Source organism: Nematolebias whitei, chromosome 5 (assembly GCF_014905685.2).
Source record: "Nematolebias whitei isolate Nwh7 chromosome 5, NemWhi1, whole genome shotgun sequence".
In the NCBI taxonomy this organism is placed as follows: domain Eukaryota; kingdom Metazoa; phylum Chordata; class Actinopteri; order Cyprinodontiformes; family Rivulidae; genus Nematolebias; species Nematolebias whitei.
The window spans coordinates 5,384,678-5,407,087 of NC_056502.1; the positions used below are offsets into that span (position 1 = coordinate 5,384,678).

Here is a 22,410-nt window from a genome sequence, read left to right on the forward strand (position 1 = left end):
TTCTGTTATACTTTTAAGTTGCTCTTGATCAGTCATAAATAAAGGCTGAGTGGATGAAAAATCATCTAAGCTTTCTGAAGTTTTTTTATTTTATTTTATTTGAACTTTTGTCCCTTTTCACTCAGTTTTATTCCAGTTCTTGTGCCTGATCATTTAGTAGATGGGGTGTCCTTGAGAAGAAGCTGACTTCAGACTTAAAAACAACTCTCTGACTGCAGCAGATGAACAGTTTCTGAAAGTCAAGTCTTTTTAAAAGACAACAAAATCCTCTATACACCTGGCACAGATGCATCATCTTTAAGTGATCACCTGCTAACAAGTTGTCAGGTAATAACTCTTTGAATCATTTTATTTGTGTCTTTGAGACAACAGACTGTTGTGTGTTAGGTGTCATCACAACGGTGCACCCCTTTAGGAGCCCTTTAGACCACATTTCAGTGGCTTAACAAACTAAATTGTTCCAGTGAAAATGGTCAGCTAGCTGCAAGATCTGAAATTGGGTGGAAAACATTGACAGCATCCAGATAAAATATTCATTTTTAAATATTGGTTGACTTCACATTTGAAAAGAAAAGTAAGGATCGAAGATGGTTTTGGAGTCTCACCACTCTCCCTTGTGGCCTTCAGTCGTAACGTCACTTCAAACACTTTTGCTTCATGTTTCAAGTTCAGTGGGTTTGATTTCAACTCCTCTCCAACCGTTTTAAGAGTATTTTACACGTTTTATGGCTTACCTTCCAAAAATGTAGGACAAGCAACTTTATGCTAAATTTGTCTCTTTTTTTTTTCCAAAAGAGTTTTATAATTTTTTATATATAATTGTACAGTATTTTTTTATTTTTACATTTCTTATGCAAGAACCTCAATTAACATGACTTTGAAACAACTTGACTCACTGTGTAAATCTCATAATCCAGCCCGTCATAAATGATGAGCACAGAGAGGGAGCATGCTGTCCAAGCATTTTATCAAAGTTTGAAACGTGCATTTAGCTATGGTGGCCTTTTTAATCAGATTTTCTTTAGGCTGCTCCCTTTTTTCAGGGGTCGCCCTTGCACAAAGACGTGGCAATTATTTTTACGCCGGATACCCTTCCTTATGCAACCACAGACCACCGAGCTACCACAGCCCTGTGTGTGGAGCAGAGGGTTGTCATGTAGGGCGCCAGAGGGAGCATATGGTGGGGAGCCTTGCTCAAGGGCCCAGAGTGGAGCAAGTGAGGGTCATTAATCAGTTGATTTGAAGATTTGAAGCTCTCGACCTTGATCTCCCTAAGTGGCTTTAAGAATCTGTTGAACTCCTGGCAGGGACCAATACAGACATGTTCCTGTTTTTAGTTTTCTACATTCGCCTTAGAATCTAGCTGTTTATTGTTACTTTTCTTTTTTTAGCCATCTTATTCGTTAAAAAAAAAAAAACAAAAAAAAACTGCATGCCTTTTTATAACTGTCTATTGTTGTCGCGGTTGTCCATTGTTGTCATCATACTTTGTTGAAATCAGGTCTCTCTTGTATATGAGTTCTCGAGGTTCAATGGGATTTACCTGTCTAAATAAAGGTTGAAAGGAAAGTTATAGGCCTGGGAGTTTTATTACACTCTGTCCAGTGGTTCATGTGATATTATAGAAAAAAATGGGATTGACTGCAACCCTTAATGCTAAACTTTTAATTAAAACTATTGTGCAAAGAACGTCACCTAGCAACAACCACACCAAATCTTAGCTCAACGTTTGTACAGTTATGGTCTGTTAGTTAATTAGGTTAGGATTTAGGATCAGGTTAGGATTTACCTGTCTAAATACCTGCTTTTGTATAGTAATTTTGTTTGGAATATATTTTGGGGACAAGGGGCAGATATTATAAGAATTCATTCTTCTTCTGCTGCCTTTCATTTTATTTCTGTGATTGTATATCTTTTTTCTTTTCTTTAAATTGTATTATATTTGTTGTTTGGATGAAATGAAATGAATAAATAAAACATACATACATACATACATACATACATAAAGGTTGAATGAAAAATTATAAACGTTTTGAGCAGTTTCTAAGGAGCCTGGTGGTGATTCGCGGTCTGGCCAGCAGGGGCGCTGTGGCGACAGAGACACTTCCACTGTTAAACCAAAGAAGTCCACGACGCTGAGCCGGATGTGTTTATTAGATGGGTTCGTAACGTAAATAATAAGTCTGGGTTAGTTTATGTTGGGGCTTGTTTTATATCGTCCAAAATACCAGACTTATCGTGTTTAACGAGACTTTTTGGAGGACTGTGTGTCCGCAGCGGCTGACTTCGCTTCCGTTGTAGCATCCTTTAGCGCCTAGCGGAGGCAAACCGTCGCTTTTTAAGGATGAATTTGGTCGAAAACAAATCTCTGTACGCTCACCTGCGTGACGAGGACGCCGTGGTGGTGGAAAACGCCGTCAAACTGGCCATAGACTCGGTTTTAAACGTCCTGTACGGCGTGAACGGCGCCAAGGCTCGGGAGTACCAGCGGATGGTGGCCGACAGGGACAAAGAGATCCGGCGGCTGGAGAGCAGGCTGACGGAGCTGGAGCGCGAGCTGCAGGTGCTGCGCAGGCACGGCTGCACGTGCGCCGTGTTCGAAGGGGGACCCCGGAGCTTCGGTAACCGACAGAGCGGGGAGCAGGGCGGGTTCGGACCCGGTTCTGTTAACTCTGAGATGACAGCGGAACCGCAGGAGGAGTGCGAGATGATGCTGTCCTGTAAGTCGGTTTGTTTTTGTTGCAGCTCTGCCTCAGGTAAAAAGGTGTGTTTAATTCAAAATGCTGAAACAACAGATTGGTACCTCTGGATTTTAAAGGGTTTGAGGTGTTTACCCATAATGCACAGCAGCACCATGCTGTTGGCTCAAGCCCCAGAGCCAGGAGCTCAGGGGCCGGACATCCAGCAGTAAGGTTGTTTTACGATTTAAAATCTAGTTTTAGTTAAAAATGAACCCATTGGTGGGACGAACTGAGCACACCTGTCCCTGACCACCACTTGAATAGCCCCTGCCTTATTCCAACTGTCAAGCATGGTGGTGGAAGGTTCATGGTTTGGGCACAATCACTTGAGTCTAACATTAACAAGTCTGTTGGGCCAGTCCATAAAAAGTAGTCCCAGTGTAGAAAATATAGAATTTTTCACCCTAAATACTTTTTTTTTTTTTTTTTTTTTAACTTATTGACCCAAACTCTAAGAAAATGATGACCAGCTCCATTTTTTTTTTTTTTTTGGCTGTACCATCTGTGCTAAGGCATCAAATTGCATACCATTGTTATGCGTACAAATACAAATTTGCATATCTTTTGTTGTATTTTGTTGTTTACAAACATTTTTCTCCACCTATTAACAGATTTTGGAAAACAAAATTTAACCCAGTGATTCCAGAGTCAAATGTGAGGCCGTCTGTGTGACCAAACTGGGTCGTGTTTCCACAAGATAATGATCCCAAACACAGCAGCAAATCCTGGGAAAAAAATTAAGATCCAAGGTGTTTGAATGGGCCAGTCAATGTCCCGACCCTTGAACTTTTATAGAAATACCAGATTTACTCCAGTATCTGAGTAGTGGAAGCCAGAATGGGATTTGCGTACCCACAGGGTGGCCCTGGTACAGGTTTTGTGTAAACTAATTTAAATTTCAGGTGCTAATTTACTTAGTTCTTACCTCCCTACTACGATAGGTTCCAACAATCATGTTTCTAATATGTTTTTCTGTAATGACTGAGAGTTAAAATAAATCTCCAGGAGATTTAAAGCATCTTTAAAGCCCCACACTGATATTTTAACAGTTACTAATGCTCATAGTAGGTATTTTGTGATGGTCTAGATCAGGGGTCTGCAACCTTTATGATCAAAAGAGCCATTTCTGCCCCTCGCCCACTAGAGTTGTCATTATCAACTGGTGGCCAGTGGGCCACTTTAAATTTGTTAGAGGAGGCTTTTCTGGCCAGTAGATGTGCAATTATAAAACTTAAAAACATCCAGTGATTGTTAACATTTATTTATTTTTTACATTTTGAGACAAAAGACTGGATTCCATTTATCCATCCATCTTTTTATTTGTTTATTTTTATTTATTTAGAAATTTATTCATTTCATTAAAAACAAAACAACTAAATACAGTAAAAAACAAAAAATATATACAATCAAAAAATAAAATGAAAAGCAGCAAAAGAAGAATAAATCTTATATCTGCCTCTTTTTTCCCCCCAGAATATATTCAAACAAAAGTAATTTACACAAAAACAAAGCTAAATAAAACAACATCAACTCAAACAACAATTTGTACAGATACACATTATATTTCCATATTCCTTCAGAAAACTGTTAACATTTTCTTGAATATGGACATAGATGTGGCAGTTTTAACATCATCCTTCAGACCAGTCCACAATCCCATTCCCTGAATTATAGTGGACCGCTCCTTCAAACTGGTACGAAACCAGCGCTTCACAAACATCTCTATCCCCTTAGATAATAACCACTCTCCCTTTTCACAAAATTTACTTGGATACTTGAAGGTTTGTGAGTGTTATACATAAACATTAAAATATTATAATCAACCAAGTCATAGAATTTCAATATCTTCAGTTGATAAAACAATGTATTTGATGGATGTCCATAATCTTTTCTAGTGATAAATCTTACAGCTCTTTTCTGTAAAATAAAAATAGGGTTTGTAATTGTTTTACATGCTTCACCCCAGACTTCAATACAGTAAATTAAGTGTGGGACAGTTATTGCTTTATACAACATAAACAGTGTTTTATATCGAGTAACTCCCTTACTTTGTACAGTACTGCAATAGATTTAGCTATTTTTGTTCGTAAGTTATTTATGTGAGGTTTCCATGTCAGTTTTTCATCAATGATGACGCCCAGAAACTTCACCTCCCTGACTCTACAAATCTTCTTTACTCGCTTCTTCCTTTTCGGGTGGCGGGGGGGGGGGGGGTCACTGCTGGCCACATCCAGGTCGCAAGTCTACCACTGAAGACTGGATTCTTGCAAAGAATAAAACAATTTATTATGCCGATATTTTAAAAACTAAAACAATGAACTGTGCAGGCTTATTCGTGTGTGTTTTTAATTGTGGAGAAACTGAGTATCTGAGAAGAAATAACGCATAAAGTTAAAGGAAGTATAATTTACTCTGTGTGTTAGAACTAGTATCCACACATTTGCAAAGGATTCGACAGGAAAACTTGTAAAACTAGTCATTTTTTGTTGTTGGTGTAGCATCCTATAAAATTCAGTTTGATGTTAGTTTTGATCAAAGCTTGAGAGTCACTGCGGAGGGACCAAAGAACCACATGTGGCTCCAGAGCCGCAGGTTGCAGACCCCTGGTCTAGATGACTTCATGCTTACTTCAAGTTTTTTTTTCATCTAATCAAATTTGATTTGTGTGTATTCACATTCAGTAACGGTGGAATCCTTATCTGACAAAAAGTATTTTTATGTATCTCTGTAAGTTGTATCTATATTATCTTTGCGATCCACACTTCGTGTCAACACGGTTCACATCTACCGATGGTTCAGGTGTGCTCTGCAGTCGTTCTGACAACCGGCCTCATCGCACGTCGACGACATTTGAATTTAATTTTCTAAATTTAAGACCTGATGAGAGTCTAGCATTTTCTGTTAGGATAAATAAAAGTCTAGATTTTAAAATGGGCTCACATGCACCGTGACTTATTTAGACCGTTGATGTAGTTCAGTACTTCCTGCTCTAAAGGAGTGCTTTTTTAACTCTACTTTGTGTGTTTTTTTCACAGTGGGTGTTTTTGCACGACCCCCCTCTCATGTGTCCTCCCAAAGCCACGAGTCAGCTCTTCCGTCCTCCCCCAGCCGTCTGGGCTTGGACCCAACCTGCACGTCCCGCTCCTCGGAGGCTTCGGTTGTTCCAGACGCAGCCAGAAACCTGCTTCCGTCTCCCAGCAGCCTCGTCGTCAAAGAAGAGCCTTGTGACATCGACACGGTTCTGATCCAGTGGGAGATGAGTGAGGAAAGAACCGCAGAACTTCCAGAGACCTCAGGCAGCCGAAGACAGGACAAACCGAGTCCCAGTGGAAAACGTAACGTACCCAAATCACTGCTAATAACATTAAAGTGTCATGCTAACACTTAGCATTACGCTGCAGCCTCCAGGCGAGCGTTAAAACCTCGTTCTGTTTCACTCCATCATTTTAAAGCCTCTGTTAGGTCAGAAGTTTGCTGCTTTAAACTGTATTTTAATTTAAAATCATTAGTTTATGGTTTGTTTTGTGTTAACTTTAAATCATTTGTGTATAAAGTATCATGTAACAACAGAAAAGGTTAAATCGTGTCATCTGGACCAGTTTAAGTGAGAAACGTTTCGTCCCCCATCCAGAGGACTTCCTCAGCCTGCCAACCAGATCTGTCCCATAAGTAGCCTTCACTGCCGTGTTTCAAGCCAACCTCCTGTTGGAGTCTCAGCAGCAGGCTTTGAGCACGTGCAAACAGAGCACGCCCATCCAAAACAATCAATCATCATGAACAGCAATCAGATGTTTTAAGGCCGATGTCCAACTTGCTACTCGGAGAAACAGCCCGAGGACACACAAGGTCAAAGTGGTTCAGAAAAAGGTTTGTGAGCGCAATCATCCAGGTAGATGACAACAATGTTATCTACCTGGATGACTGAGCTCACAAACCTTTATCATGCACGTGTTGTTTCAGGGAGATCTGAACAAACTAAAATCGCATCAGTGTGTTTCTGCTCAGTGCCCTGAGACGACCTCTGTTGTGACTTGGCGCTATTAAAAAAAACTGAATTGAATTGTGAAAGTCTCATAATTTATTGTCTTTTTGAATTTAAACCTTTACACTGGTCTGTTTTTATTTGTATCTATGCAGACCAGAAATCTCCAAAAGAATAAAGTTCATTGGTTAAATGCTGAATAATGTAACATGCATAAAAACCATGTGACCTTCTGTTAGAAATGATTTCTTCTTTATTTGTCTCTGCAGAAAACCCAGAGAGGAGCGCGGGGAAGCAGCTGAGGGAGGAACCTCAGGCAGAGCCGGGTGGATTTCACCTCTCTGCAGCAGATCAGCTAAAGTCAGTTTCCTCTTGATAGAAATACATTAAATAATAATAAACTGTGTTCGACTGAGCCATATTGAAATTAGTTTGTGTTAAAAAAAAAGACTAAAGGCCTTTTGTTCACTTAAACTTTCCATTTTTATTACATAGTTGAATTAGCCTTTTATTAAATAAAATCTCTGCGTTGTCTGAAACCCAGCACTGGTTCATCCCTTGAGTTTGATTCTTTTTAATGTTTAAATGTAAACGCAGTGACCTGTCCTCACCTGTCGCCCCGCACAGGAACAGGAAGAGGAACGTCCCGATGTCCCAGCTGCCCGAGGAGGCTCAGAAACAGAAGCGAGCAGCGTGGAGAGCGGCTTCCAGGCGGTATTACGCTCGAAAGATCGCTCGCCAGCGGGCGAACCCACTGCGCTCCGGACCCGTTGCTCCCGTCACGAACTCTCAGCAGAGCGGCTTCATGGATAAAAGGAGGAAATCGTTGATTTCTGAGTTGCCCAATTCTCAGATGCTGCAGAACGAGGCGTGGAGCAGGTACTACGAGAGCAAAGCGGTTTTCCACCAGTCGGACAACATGGCGTTCGGACACGTGATGGAGGACCTGAACCCATCTGGAGCACCACAGGGGCCGAACAGTGACGGGCCCCTCACTAACAGTGGAGGAATAATGTGCAGCTGATGGGCTGCAGCAACACTAAATGAATTCAAGGCTTTGTTATTTTTGAGGCAGGACGTTGGTTTGTTTCTCGTTTTCACTACATGAGATGAAGTCCCAGGTTTAACTGCTTCTATTTATTAAAGGTCCAAAGTAAAGAATGGATTATTTTTCGAGGATTTTCTTTGTATCCAGAAAAATAAAGCTCTTCGGTGCTGTTTAATGTCAAACAGTGCAGCTGTGAGCCACTGGTAACTGTTTCCTATCAACATTTAATGGGAACAAATAGAAACCACCAATTGGCAATTTAAGAATATCTTGGAAACGGCTGCAAATAAGTTGAAATACCTCAGTACGTTTCAAGTGAAACCTAAAAATGACAGCAGGTTCGAATCTGGTTCTGATCTTCCACAAATATCTACATTTTCAGATATAAAGTTAAAAATTTACAGAATGCATTAATCCAATCAGGCTGTTAGTTATTAAAGTTATGTTAAATATAAAGTTTTACAGTGATTAATCTGCAGCGTGTGTACCTTCAGAGCTGGTTGAACCCAGGTCTCTGACGTCATCAGCCATGCCAGATCCAGTGCTTTGAACTGAAACTTCATTTTTAGAGCTGAGGACTGGTCATAGACTGTGCTCCTGGCCTGGTGCATTGTGTATGTTAGAGGTAATGTAGGTGCTGAAAGCCCATGATGTCCACTGCAGCGCCCCCAGCGGCCACCGCCTGCTACTACAATCAAAAGTTCTGAACATTCAGCGTTTGATGCAGAAATGATCAGCTTTATACTGAAATAAACATTTTTATCTATTGTATCTTTATCTTTTTCAACATGTTAAATAATAAAAACCTAATTTAAATGCAAACTCTAGCTCTGTTTGTTTCTGGCAGCATTTTCACCAGTTCATAAAAAAATAAAGTCATGCATAAGAAAAACAACACACATTTATTTTGCACATTTATTTGTAGTAAGGCATCATGTTAAACTTGCATGGATTTAAGGTCTTGAACAACAGGTGAGATTATACAGTAAATCTTTATTTTCATCTTCTAGAAGACAAATGAGTGAGCAGAATAAAAATATGGAAAATGTAAATAATTCACTTTGTAAAATTAGGCTATAGTCTTAAAGGATGACTATATTCTAGAATTGTGCCGCTCCAGGTGGCTGCATGTTGGAGCAGCTCTGTTACTTTCTAAGATTTTGCTTTTGGAAACTTTAATTCCTCTTTTTCTGGATGTAAATCACATTTTTTTTGGATGATTGTTTCCTCTGGTATCAGATGCTGTGCAGCTGGAAGGATTTTTACTGAAACTTTTTTTTTAGTTTTGGACATTTGTTATGATGTGTAACCATGGCAACAAGGCAGTTTTCTACAACCAACAGCAGCTGATTAACATCTCAAAAGCTCAAATAATATCTCAACTACAGCCCCAAATATCAAATGAGTTGAAAAGGATGTTCTGTGGATGCATTCCCATCAACCTGCCAGCTGTGCTCGAGTGCCTGACCACTGAGATCCTGGAACTAGCAGGAAACACGGGTCATGAGGCCAGGGTCGTCCCTCGGCACCTACAGTTGTCTGTCCGCAGCGACGAGGAGCTCGGCAGACTGCTGGGAGCAGTGGCCATCGCTCTGGGAGGAGTTCTGCCCAGCATTCAGGAGGTCCTACAGCTCGGGGGAACCGAGAGGCCAGCCGAGTCTGGGTGAACGGATCAGACGGCATCTGCAGACAGTTTCTTAGGATCCACTGTGGGATGGACCTTTACAAGAGATCCTTCCTGCCTACAGCCATCAGTATCTATAACATCTCTTAATGAAATGAGGATAACGAGTTACAACAAATAATTTCCCTTTGGGATTAATAAAGTACTTTTGAATTGAATTGAAATGAAGCAGCCTTTGAACACATGAGTGTGATGAAGCAGAAACTAAAGGGTGAAATAATTCAGGATGATTTGTGTCTTCTTGTTGGGGTGGGGGTCCTCAAAGACATTCTCTCCAGTTTACAAACAACAGCCTGCTTGTTTCCTCCTCACGACGCGTCCTGGCGACAACCCCACGCGCAGCTGAGACTGAAATATGAGCCTCCCCGTCAGCTGCTGCGGCTGCATGAGGGCTCGTGCGCCTGAGCCTCTCCGGCTGCAGAGACAAGGAAGGCTTTGTCATCAACAGCTGAGCTCTTTATTCCTCATGGACCCCGGGTTCCTGCTCCGGAGCGGGGTCTGTAGCCTCCTGCAGGATCAGGTCTGGACCCGCGGAGACTCCCTCCTGATGGAGGAGGAGGCTGCAGGGCGGATCCGGTTCCGCTGCGCCCTCAGCATCATTTGCATGAGGATTATTTTGGGGAAAAACATGCTCAACCGTCGGTTCTGGAGTCCCACCTGAGGGCGTGCAGGACTTGTGTCTGCGGGTTTCACAGAACTGGTGTCAGTGCTGATCCCAGACTGCACCAAACTCAGCCTGAGGACTGGGTTTCTGTGGCGCACGGAACCTGCGCGTTCAGAGTTGGAACTTTTTGTTGTGTTGCTGCTCAGGAGGACTGTATTTTGCTTTTATTATACAATACAGTTCTTAATGTAAAATAAAACATTATTTTATTCAGGAGTTTGTTGAAATGTTTAAAATAAAGTAAATATTCAGTGGAGCCGCTGCGCCATTTGGAAAGATCTGCTCTGACGCGGATGGACTTAAAACTCAACATTATCTGCGTGCAGCGTTAAAATTATGAGAAGAAATGGTAAGTTTGAAACATATTTAATAAGATTACCCTTTAAGTTGGACAAACGTTTAACTGTTTCCTCCCTGGAGCCTTTGGAGAGCCTCTGCGCCGTTGGGTACAGCTGCGCACCGTTGGAGAGCTTTCTGTTGGATTCGTTGCGTTCTCTTTGGCATCGTTGGATTTTACTCATATGCAAATAATTTATTTCACATTTTTATGTTTCTTCCACAAAAAAGGAGTCAGTTTAACCCTAAAGAGCCTCACCAGCTTGGCACTCTTGGCCTGTCAGAGCTGTAAACGCAGCAGAAAGCGGGAGAGGCGCAACTGCGCTCCGGCTGACAAACCCGGCTCTGTAGCAGCTGTCAGGCTGCTGGATGGAGCACAATAAGTGGACATTTGAGGGGGTAGGACGAAGTGTTTAAGAGGAGGGGGCTTTGCTATTTAGACCATTTAAAATATAAATTTTAATATCATATTGGATATTATGGCTAATTAGATCTTAAACAGTGTTTTTTAGATTTTGGGGGCCATTTGGGCTCTATAAAAATGGGTTTGTTCATTTTGATCACCCCTACATATTCAACAAACATGGATGTGTCCTTTTTTGCAGGGATTTCTGGGAAGAAGAAGGAGGGTGTTGAGCCTGGGACCGTAGAAAGTGATCTGTAGGCTGAACCTCTGAGAAAAGGTAAGAAATCCTCTGTTGTGTTGGGACCAAAGGAGCCTAAATGTGGCTGAGAGGCAAAGAAAGGCTCTAAACTCAACAATTAGAGAGGAGGAATCAAGTTTTCAGGGGTATTTTACTGTATTTTTGGTGTTTATGGGTAGGGAGGGTCACAGCCTATGTTGTGCACCAACAAGGAAATAATGGAGAGGTAGATAGGGGGAGCCAGAGCTGAGCAGGAAGGAGTCCTGGGCCTGAGCTGTGAGGAGAGGATGTGCTGCTCATTGTCCTCACAAAGCAGAAGTCCAGGTGACACCTCAGCTCCCCTCATGTTTAGACTCATTAACTCGGTGATTGTTTGGAGAACATGAGCCTCAGATGAGACTTCCTCAGAACAGGAAGCCGAACAGGCTGATCAGAAAACTCAGCAGTGTCACGAAATGCTTCAAATCAGGAACCAGAATGGGACCTGAACGTTTTGGTGACACTTGGGATTAAAATCCTGTGCGTTTCTTTGACTTAGCCTAGCATTGCTGTGATCTTTAAAAACATCCAAGATGGCGTCTGTGCAGCCAGGATCAGGTGAGAGCAGCCTGGCACTTCCTGCTCCAGCACAGCTGACTGTTGCCATAGCAACGCACACTTTAATGCTTTTTGCCTCAGCACTAACACAGATTATAATAATCTGTAAAATAACGCATACATACAGATTTATTGGTGCCTTCAGCCTCCTGTGTGTGCATGCAGAGCAGTGATTGGCTCTAATTGATCCAATTAACGACCACTAATTAACAGCTTTAGTCATGTTTATCTCCTTGTGCATTTAAATATATTAAATTCTTGTTTTTTTATGTTTAAAGTAAATTCAAAGAGTAATAAGTGTGCACAAAGTGTTAACTGACAGATGTAAACAGCAGCTATTAAACATTTGACTTGTTCAAAATGGCCTTATTAAGGTAAATAAAAATAAATCTCAAATGAACTTTTGTGTAAAATAAGTAAAAAAAATGACAGTGTTGTTGTTTCAGAGGCTCATTTTTTTTTTAAAATAACTGGTGTTTAACCCTTTCATTACCTCCACTGGAGCTGCAGTTTGTGGGATTGTGTTGAAACGGAGCGTCTCCTGCAGCTGCAGAAATAAAGACACAATAAAAGGCACAAATAGAATCTGATGCTTGTTTGAAGAAGCAATTATCAAACATGATTGTTGTTTTTCATGAACTGATTTGTGGGAGAACACCCCCCCCCCCCACACACACACACACACACCCACCCACACACAATTTTACAGCTGATCAAAAGACAGAATGCTTTTAAAATCCTACAAACAAGCTTTACAAACTTAATGTTTTTATTTTATAATTATCTGAAAGCATCAATGATTCAAATAAGTTTTTTTTTTTTTTTTTTTCCCCCCCAAGTCTTTACAGTTTAAATGTAAACGCTGAAAGTTTTTCTGAAGCTAAAGGGTTAAGTGGAGTCAGTCCACAGCTGTGGTGCTGAAATCAGAGGCTGTTCTGGGGTTGTTGCTGCCTCCCTCTGCTGGATGTGGGGGAGGAAAGAGAACTAAGAACAAAGTGTTGATTTGGCTTCAGCTCCTCAGACCTGTGGTCTTCGGCTGTTTTGAACTTTGAACCCGTTCAGTTTAAAGGGCCTGACGCTGCAGCTCCACTCGTCTAATACACGAGTGTTTCAGCTCGGTCAGTCGGGCTCGTTGCTCTCTCTCTGTAAGGAAGCTCCAGCTTCCTGGACCCGCCCACGAGCTGCTTCTGCTGTCTCTGATAGGATCCTCCACCTGTCAGTCAACTGCTGCTGCAGAGGAGCTATCAGCTCGCCCCATAGAAACACACAGGAACCAGGCTGGTGCTGAACACACACACACACAGTTGCTGTGTCACGCAGCAAGATGGAGACTGCAGGTCCAACTACAGCAGCCAGCGAGGGACAAAAAACTGCTCACTTCCTGGTTCTGTGAGTTCCACTGAAGTGAGGCTGCAGAGCTGGATGGAAATCTGCAGGTTCTGCTGTTTGTTTCCTTTCATCCATGATCTTTGGCAGAACCAGAACCCAAACTTCCAGAATATCAAAGTGACATTTGTTGTAAATCTTGCTCTGCAGAGTGTTTGTCTCACAGCCTTGTGTTTTAAAAGGCTTCTCCAAACCGCCATGAAATAATTTTCTGAGGCTGAAGAAGCATTTGGAGAAAGATCTTGGTGAAACCGTCACCGCGACGACCTGCTGCTGTAATAACGCAACTCTCTGATTGAACCTGGCTCCTGCAAGTTATACAATATAAAGTATCAGATCTATTTGGTGATTTTAGGACGATTTATTGAGATTTTGAGCCGGGCAGTAAAGTGAAAGAAATATTTTTATCAGTTTAATCTCGATCCCCGGTCATTGCGCGTCTCGTGGTGTCTCTGAGCAGGACACCTAATCCCTCATTGCTCCCCAGGCGCCTACTTAGCACCCACTGCTCCACCTGGGTGCATCCCAGGTGGGATGGGTTTAATGCAGAGAACTAATTTCATCTTTGTATGGGAACATACAATGACACATAGCACTTTATTTATTTATTGCTCCCTCTTGTGGTTCATATTAAGTACTGCACAATCACATGTTTCTTTTTATTTTTTTAATAAAAAACAGGAATATTTCAGGAGGATTTTTTTTTAGATTTTCAGTCGGGCAGTAAAGAGACATAAATATTTATATCAGTTTCATCAATAACAGCTGATTCATTTAATTTAGCTCCCTCTTGTGGTTTATTTTAAGTACTGCATGATCATATAATATTTCTGTTTTTAATAAAAACATTAACATTTTAGGAGGATTTTTCTCTGTCAGCTTGTGAAACGCACTTTGTGGTCCACGTTAGACATTAAGGATGTGACGTTTTGATTCAAAGTAAATGTTTAACTGATGTCTGGCGTTATGGACGCCTCGGCTCTATTTGGATATTTCCACTCTTCAGTCGGTCTCTTGCTGATCCTGACGAGGTTACAAACGTGTTTTATGAGATAATTTTACATCTGGATAGAGAATTTTCATAATAATCATCTGAATTAAAGTGTTTCTTCTCCTCCTCGCTCCTTTTGTAGATCATCGCCACCATGATGGACGAGGAGATCAAGGAGGACCGAGCTAAGCTGAAGGAGGGTGTGGTCAAAGTGCTGCAGTGTGTGGCCACCATCTCCTCGGCAGCAGCTGTGGTGAACCCCATCTTTGGCGTCGCCGGCTCCCTGATCCGGGTGGTGCTGCACCACATCGACGACGAAGACATCCGCACCCTGAAGCGCGAGTTCGGCTCGGTCAACCGGGGCCTGGACGAGCTCTCGCAGCAGAACCGCAAGGCGCTGGTGCAGATCGAGAAGGAGACGGTGGACGGGCAGTACTGCCACGTGGAGGAGAACCTGAAGCACCAGTTCAAGAAGTTCATGGAGATGGTGGAGGCGCGGCCGGCGCACCGTGAGCGCAAGAAGGACGACTTCGAGGTGAGCTACTCCAATGACTTGGGCGACCAGAACCTGCACACGCTGTACGACGGCGTGGTGGGCAAGCGGAAGCTCTTCAGCAGGCCCATCCTGGACGTCTACCTGAAGTACTCGCAGGGAGACCGGCGCATCATGGAGCGCCTGTGCACGCGCCTCACCTACCTGTTCTGCATCGGCCTCATCGCCCTCATGGGCTACGCCGCCGTCATCGGAGACGACGAGGAGAGCCTGAGCGAGGAGTGGGCCGAGAAGATGGAGCACGTTCAAGAGAAGATGCAGGAGGCTCTGAGCAGGTGTAAATGAAGAGGAGGGACTTAACACGTCCACGCCCCTGCTCTAACTCCGCCCCCTTTCCCCCTCCCTGAAACCCACCCGCGGCTCATTTAATCGCTTCAAAGTGAAGGCAGCGCTGCGCCTTGTTAGGCTCAGAACGTGCACGTCAGCGGGCTTTATGACGGAGATGTTGCTGCATTTTATATTTTCACATCACAGCTGCGTGAAGCTGAAGTTTAAAAATACTTCAGCTTGTCTGACTCAAAGATAAACAGGTCAAATATGAATCTAAACTACATGGGGTGAATTTAAAAGTCTAACACACAAATACTCTTAAAATAGCAGCTGGGTGAAAAAAGTTGCAAACGAACGGAGCGTTGCATTTTCCCTTCAGTCCCTCCTCCGGCTCCAGCAGCTGAAGGAAAGAAGCTTCAAACATCCAACGAGCTAAAGTCTCTGGTTTCACCACTGCAGCCAGTTTAGCAGCTTTAATGCACTTTGAAATATTTTCTGCACGTTGCAGTTTTCTGACAAAACCATAAATCACAGAATAATCAACAGGTTTGTCTGGAGCTACGATAAACGTGAGTAAACAAGCTGACAAATAAAACATCCTGAAGTTTGCAGAATGATGCAAATGTAATCGTGTTATTTTGACCTTTTTGTCATTTTGTCTGTTGGGCTCAGATTTATTGGCTGCTAAAGTTCATGTTGAATTAAAGAAATTAAAACCCTAAAGAGAGGGAGAACATCTGTCCTAAACAGGAAGCTGCAGATGTTTTGTCTTCACTGACACTACACAGGATCCGGTTCTGGTCCAAACTGTCCGGGACGTTAAGTTTTTGTGCCTTTTTGGAAGAAAACTGCAATTCAGTCATTAAAAGTTTTAACATTCTGTGAAACTCCAGACTCAATTATTTTAATTTCTCTATAATTTCTGTTTTGTCTTCATCCGAGCCTGAACGAGCTCATAGTTCAACACTAACCTGCGTATTAAATGGGTTTATTTTTACAGGTCTGGAGGATCGGGGGGGTTGTTTAATCATTTAATATCATGTCAGTAAAGTTCAGATTTATTTAATCCAAGAGCTCCAGATGTTTCTGTTGCCTCGCGTCAATATTAATCAGAATAAATCCGCAGATAATTCGTTAACGAGCGTCTCTTGTGATTCCTGGTTTCTGACGTCATTTTAAATATATTTTTACATGTTGGGTCTAACTCACTGCTCTGGTTTGTGCTTCTGCCATTTATTGTTACAAGAAAAGTGCTTTATAGGTTTTGTTTTTAGATGTTTTCTTTTTTTATGGATATAAAAATGTGGGTATATATGCATCTGTATAAATAAATGAAGTGAAAATAAAATGAGTTTGAGTTTTATTTATATAGAAATGCTCAAAACACCTCATTTAAAGACACGAAAGCTTTTATAAATTATTAAATCAAAGCTTTGTTTTTTAATCTTGTAAAAGCTCTCACATTTTAAATCTTGTATATAAATATAATAACACACCTCAGATGAAGTATTTTAGCAGAAAATGATATTTTAGTAATAATTTAAAACCTACATTGGATTTATTTTATCTTCATTCTTATTCTGAAACTATTGAAGAGCTGCTGTTTAACATCTGACATCTTCTCTGTTTCCCATCAAACACTTAAAAGACTTTATTTTTAGTTCACGTCAGACATTTTCAAAATGTTCTAATGACGAGGAGTCCAACAACAATGAATATTAAACTAGGAAGTAGTGTTTGTAAATCGTAGCTGAATTATTTTTGTAGGAATCTAAATGTTTCTTTTACAATGAAGTCATTGATTATTAGTTGGTTTCCTGCGTCTCATGTTTAATTTTAGCTTTTAAATAAAACGGGAGACGGAACAAGGCGGGATGAAATGTGATTTTATCTGTTGTGATAAATGTTTGTGGACTTTTAGTGATTTAAACAAGACTTTTAACTTTATCTTTAATTACTAGGACATCTTTGTAAAAGAGGTTATAACATAAATTTATTTATTTCCTGGTAAATTAAAGGTTTAAATGTAAAAAAATAAAATCATTACAAAAACCCGAATAACTCAAGATGTTTTTAATTGTGCTGCTTTATTTATATTAATTTAAATAAAACTCTTGCTTGAATTTAAGTCTTTTAAGTATTACAAAAATTAAAATATTACTAAATAGGTAAATTATGCATTTATTTCGAAGTCAGAGAATACTCCATTTTGTTAAAACATAAATCATGTTTCTGTTTCCAATGGTTACTTTATATATATATATATAGTGTATAATCGTTTAATTGTTTTTAATTAAACTTCGTTTTGCAGATAAACTTCATGAAAATGTATGTTTTGTCTTAACTTTTAGTAATATCTTTAATATGCATGCCCCTCTCTGATAAACTTATAAACACGAACAACTTTTAGTTGTTTTTATTCTTTTTTAAATCTGTCTAATGTATAGACATAAAAACAAGTATAACTTGCAAATAGAGGTACTTTATGTAGATTATACATAAAAACGTTTCTTTTTAAAGGTTAAATCATCTAAAATAAGTTGTTTTGAGTCAATCTGATTTTGTGTTAATTAACTGTCTCGCAGAATGATTGTCCCAGTAAAACCGTGCACGTTTAGGTCCGTGCGTCATAAGGAGAGAAAGTGGAAAATATGCAGTTCGCGAATGTGTCCGCCAGAGGGCGCAAGCTCATCACCTGCGTCATCATTCCACCTGTTCTGTGTATGTGTGTGTGTGTGTGTGTGTGTGTGTGTGTGTGGGGGGGGGGGGGGGTCAGGACCTAAAGCGCCTCATCTTTCTTATATAAGGACTAAAACTAATCTGCAGCTGGAGGGAACATCTAAAATAACTTTTGTTGATCAGTTTTTAACTTTGGAGGACATGGAGCTGGACGTGTTTTATGATGGTGAAGCCCCCACCCCATGGTGCCCCCCACCCCACCCCCACATCCTCGTCCAGATGAACAGGTTTGACTCCCAGCAGCAGGAATGTTCATGTCAGAGTCACCTGAGGCTCACCTGCTGCAGACACTCCGTCATGGAGCTTCTTCTCCTTCTGTCGCTGAAGAACAAAAACATCATTTATTATTTATTATTTGTTTACTTGTTATTTATGAAACGTTCAAACACAAAAGATGAAATAAATCAGCGTTTGACTCTTTGGAGGAGGAACAATTTGCATAACTTCCTTTTTTTCTCCAGTCTGGGTGTTTCCATGGCGCGTCGTGAGCGCGCAGATAAAGAGGGGGAGGGGTGTCAGGATTTTCATCTTCAGGTTGTTTTATTAAAAAAATAAAAACCACAAAAAAAAACACCTCTAATCCTGATGTTCATTCAGTTTAAATAATAACATCTGGATCCGTGATAGGATAATTGTCTATGGAGGGAGACAGTGACGCACGGAGGGGCAGTGGTTATAAATACACTCTGACCCCCTCCCAACACATTTAACATCATTTTTACCACAAAACATAATTTAACAATAAATAGCAATAAATACAAACCCTTAAGATGTGAGAATAAATTCACATCTGGGGTGTTATTGAGGGGACATATTTAAACTTGTGAGGGTCTTACCTCTGGTTAGGATCCTTTAAAAATATCTTTAATATGTTGAGTAATAATAAATAAATAAATAAATAAATAAAAGGAAAATAAATGTATAGAAAAACTAACTGACAAAAGTCTAAATCCCCATGACGGTCTATTTGAAGATGAAGCTGCTCCGTGATGGCTGGAAAGAAAATGGACCCTCCGCAGATTTCTGCGTCTTTCCGCCCCTCTCTCTCTCTCTCTCTCTCACTCCTTCCATACCTCCCCCCTCTCTCTCTCCTCTTTTTCCATCCTCCTCTCTCTCCCTCTCCTTTGCAGATACTGAGTGCGGATCTTCTCTGGACCCTCTCGGAACCACCGAAGGGGATTTTTTTGAGGTTGTCTCCAGCTCGTGAGGAGCAGCTCCGCCGCATGTTCAGGTAGAGGAGCAGGAATGTGATGAATGTCTTTATCTTCCATCTGAAGGGGTCAAACCCTGAAAGGTGTGTCTGATGCGCTCAGGGGATCTGTGCGTAAAAACGGCTTCCGTTGCGCATTTGTTCCGGCAGCGCGTGACTCACACAGCTCTGAAAATCACAAGCTGATGTTTATCCTCTTTAAGACCAAGACGGTTTTATCTGTATATAAAATAATATATTTCAGATGTTTAGCAGGAGCTTAAACACAGAAGAAGAAAAGGTTTAGAGTTTTTATCAAAGATGGTTCGGCCTTCAGGACAAGTGCGTCATTTCCTCTCCTCTAACCTTCACTTTGTTTGGGTTTTCCTGCAGACTTCTCCAAACACGTGGCTGAAAAAGGAAACATTGTTTGGAGAATCATACATTTCTTTTAATTCATTCATTCATGAAGTGTTTTTATTATTATTATTATCACATTAAATGTGGAGAACTTCATTTAAACTCTGGTTTATGTGAATAAAAACACCCTGAAGCCCAACATTTGTATCTTATTATTACAGATTGTTACACTCGACTGATGAAACCTTGAGTTTCTAGCGCCGTTTCTGCAGCAGCAAAGTGTTTTACCACAGGACCTTTGACCTTTAGGGGGATTGTGTGAAGTCTATGTGTCATAAAGAGTCCAGGTTGGGGGGGTTGACTCAACACAAGGAGCTTCCAAACGATAAAAAACTTTCATTTTGGCAAAACGAACGCTGATGTGGCAGAAAGGTTTCCAAAAACAGAAGAAGTTAATGCTCCTCTGAGGAAACAAAGTGCTGCAGCTGAGACAGGTGGGCGGGGCAGGTGTGAGTGGGCGTGGCATGCCGAGAAATACACAAATAACAAAACTGAAGGAAGAATCATGAAACCTAATAACCAAAACAAGAATAAACTAAAAAAATAACTACGAAAGCATCGATCGCTCATTAAGAAAACTTAAATTTTCATTACATTACATTTCATTACATTTTCATCTTTAAATCACTTCTTGGTCTGCTGCCTTCATACATCTCCTCCTACATGTCTCTGCGTGAGTGCAGCTACAGCGTGCGCTCTCAGGACATTATTACCTGCAGTGTTCCCTCAGTGAGGACTGAACTAGGCAAAAGGGCCTTCTCCTACTCCGCTCCTGTTTCCTGGAATATCTTACAAAAAGATTTGAAGCTCTCGACCTTGACCTCTCTAAGTGGCTTTAAGAATCTGTTGGACTCCTGGCAGGGTCCAATGCAGACATGTTCCTGTTTTTAGTTTTATACATTTGTCTCGGAATCTAGCAGTTTTTTTTTGTTTTGTTACCTTTTTCCTTTTAGCCATCCTATTTGTTAAAAAAAAACAAAAAAAAACTGTAGTATGAGTTTTTATAACTGCTTATTGTTGTTGCTGTTGTCCATTGTTGTCATCTTTCTTTGTTGAAATCAGGTCTCTCTTGTAAATGAGTCCTCGAGGCTCAATGGGATTTACCTGTATAAATAAAGGTTGATTGATTGATAAATGAACTCTAATCTGGGGAGTTTGGAGCCTGGATCAGTTTGTTGAATCATTTTGAAAATCTGATTTCTTTCCATTGATGCCAATTTTTCAGATTAAGAATCTGAGAAATTTGGAGGAAAACCAACAAAAAATCTGTAAATCTGAAGAAAATGTTTGAGAAGTGGGTCACGGCTCCACAAACTGATGGTTAAAATAATTAAATGCAGACTTTCAGTGATGCCGTTTCATAAAGGTTCATTTTACTCTTTTATTTATTTTTTCATTCTGTCCAACAGAAAATGACGAGTTCTCTGCAGAAGGTTGTGGCTCAGAAGAAGGAGGCCATCGAGGCGCTGATGGACATGTTGGAGAGGGGGGCCGAGGTGCTGGCCAGCACCGTGGGCGAGCTCTTCCCCCTCTGCGAGGCCGCCGCTCCGGTCCTCCGCCTGGCTCTGGACAACGTGCAAAGCAAAGAGGTGTTTTACGTCAAAGAGCAGTTCCTGACGGTGAGGAAGCAGCTGGACGTGCTCTCCAGTCAGCTGGAGGACATCGACTGCGAGATCAAGAAGGGAAGGCTGGACTCGCACTACTTCTCTGTGGAGGAGAACATCAGGAACCAGTTTCGGAAGTACATGGACATCTTGGAGGCAAAGCAGCAGTTCAGGGAAGTGAAGACAAAGCTGTTTTTGGAGCACTTTGCCAAAACTGGAGGAGAGAAGAACCTGATGGTGCTCTACGACGCTCTGATGGGAACAAACACGTTTGGAGAATCCATTCTAGACGTGGTGGAAAGGTGCGTTTGCTCACATTCATTCTGATTACATTATGGGCTGGAAGTAAAGGTGGCCGGTGTTTTACAGGTACGTGGCGAGGAACCGCCGTCTCCTGGAAGACTTCTGTGTTCGGATGAAGGAGCTCTTCTGCCTGGGCTTGATCGCTCTGCTCGGCCACTGTGCTTTGACCCTGCAGAGCCCAGAGGAGGAGCAGGACAAAATCCAAGAGTGGAGCAGCAGAGTTGAAGAAGTGGAGTCCAGGATGAAGACCACCATCAGCTCCTGCGTCGCTGCGTTCCCGGAGCAAGCCAAAGTGGACGTGCAGCACGTCCTGCAGGAAAAGGAGGCAGAAAGTCTGCAGGACACGAGCCAGCAGGTCCTGGACTTCTTGGTGAAGAAGTACGACTGGGTGTGCTGGTCGGTGCGGCTCATCAACCATTCGAGCAGCGCTTATCGGAGCCTGAGGGCTGGGAAGCATTTTCACCACGTGGCTGGTCAGAACTGGTTCGAGGTGCTTCAGGTGAACAACATCAACCTGGTGGTGTCGTTCAGCACCGACCCCCAGCCCGTGCCCCGCGACTGCGTCCGGCAGCTGCTGGAGGGTCAGGGCAGGAAGGGCAATGCTCCAGAGGTGGTGGAGGCCTTGGAGAAGCAGCTGTGCGGCTTCGTCGTGCACGCGGTCAGTCGTCACAAAGAGTCTGCTGCTGCGTGGAGCTTTCCAGAAGACTGCCACTACTGGGAGCGCCACAAGAACGTGGCGGTGTGCGTGCACTCAGAGTAAAGCTGCCAGGTGCAGGAGCGAGCCTTCAGCTGCAGCACGCAGGTAAACCCAGGCCGAGTCGCCCCTTGAACCTGAAGTTTGAATGTTCACGTCAAAGAACTGAAGGTGTTTCACTTTCCACGATGTAGGAGGGTGAAGTTATGGTTCTGTTTCTCTCTTCAGCTAAAAGCATCTGTTTATTTACCGTATTTTTTTGGACTATAAGGTGCAATATAAATGAACGAGTCTGTTTTTATACATAAGGCACAAATAAGTTCATTTTGACAGATGTTTGAGCCTCATAAAATCATTTCGAGGTCAGTAATCACAACCAGAATTAATACACCGGATTATAAGGCTCACTGTCGATTTTTGAGAAAATTCAAGGATTTTAAGTGCCTTATAGTCTGAAAAATACGGTAAAATGGATCAGAGAAATGATATTATTCACTTCTGAGGAGTGACCCACTCAAAGTGAAGTTTTTTAACCAACATGTGTTGCGATGTTAAATTAGGGGCC

The 22,410-nt window shown here is 41.7% G+C and overlaps 3 protein-coding genes across 3 annotated transcripts; all 3 read left to right on the forward strand.

The window, feature by feature from the left end:
• The first annotated feature begins 2,265 nt into the window (after positions 1-2,265).
• On the forward strand, positions 2,266-7,871 carry LOC119409822. Its single transcript, XM_037676723.1, has 4 exons — positions 2,266-2,720; positions 5,777-6,076; positions 6,993-7,083; positions 7,351-7,871. The coding sequence occupies exons 1-4, from the start codon at positions 2,345-2,347 to the stop codon at positions 7,745-7,747; spliced, it is 1,164 nt and encodes a 387-aa protein (XP_037532651.1). The 5' UTR covers positions 2,266-2,344; the 3' UTR covers positions 7,748-7,871.
• Positions 7,872-11,068: 3,197 nt separating this feature from the next.
• On the forward strand, positions 11,069-16,196 carry LOC119409823 (protein rapunzel). Its single transcript, XM_037676724.1, has 2 exons — positions 11,069-11,138; positions 14,216-16,196. Exon 2 carries the CDS (start codon positions 14,228-14,230, stop codon positions 14,909-14,911), a length of 684 nt encoding a protein of 227 aa, XP_037532652.1. The 5' UTR covers positions 11,069-11,138; positions 14,216-14,227; the 3' UTR covers positions 14,912-16,196.
• Positions 16,197-18,809: 2,613 nt separating this feature from the next.
• On the forward strand, positions 18,810-21,979 carry LOC119409824 (protein rapunzel-like). Its single transcript, XM_037676725.1, has 3 exons — positions 18,810-18,866; positions 20,654-21,150; positions 21,218-21,979. The coding sequence occupies exons 2-3, from the start codon at positions 20,657-20,659 to the stop codon at positions 21,909-21,911; spliced, it is 1,188 nt and encodes a 395-aa protein (XP_037532653.1). The 5' UTR covers positions 18,810-18,866; positions 20,654-20,656; the 3' UTR covers positions 21,912-21,979.
• Positions 21,980-22,410: the final 431 nt, after the last annotated feature.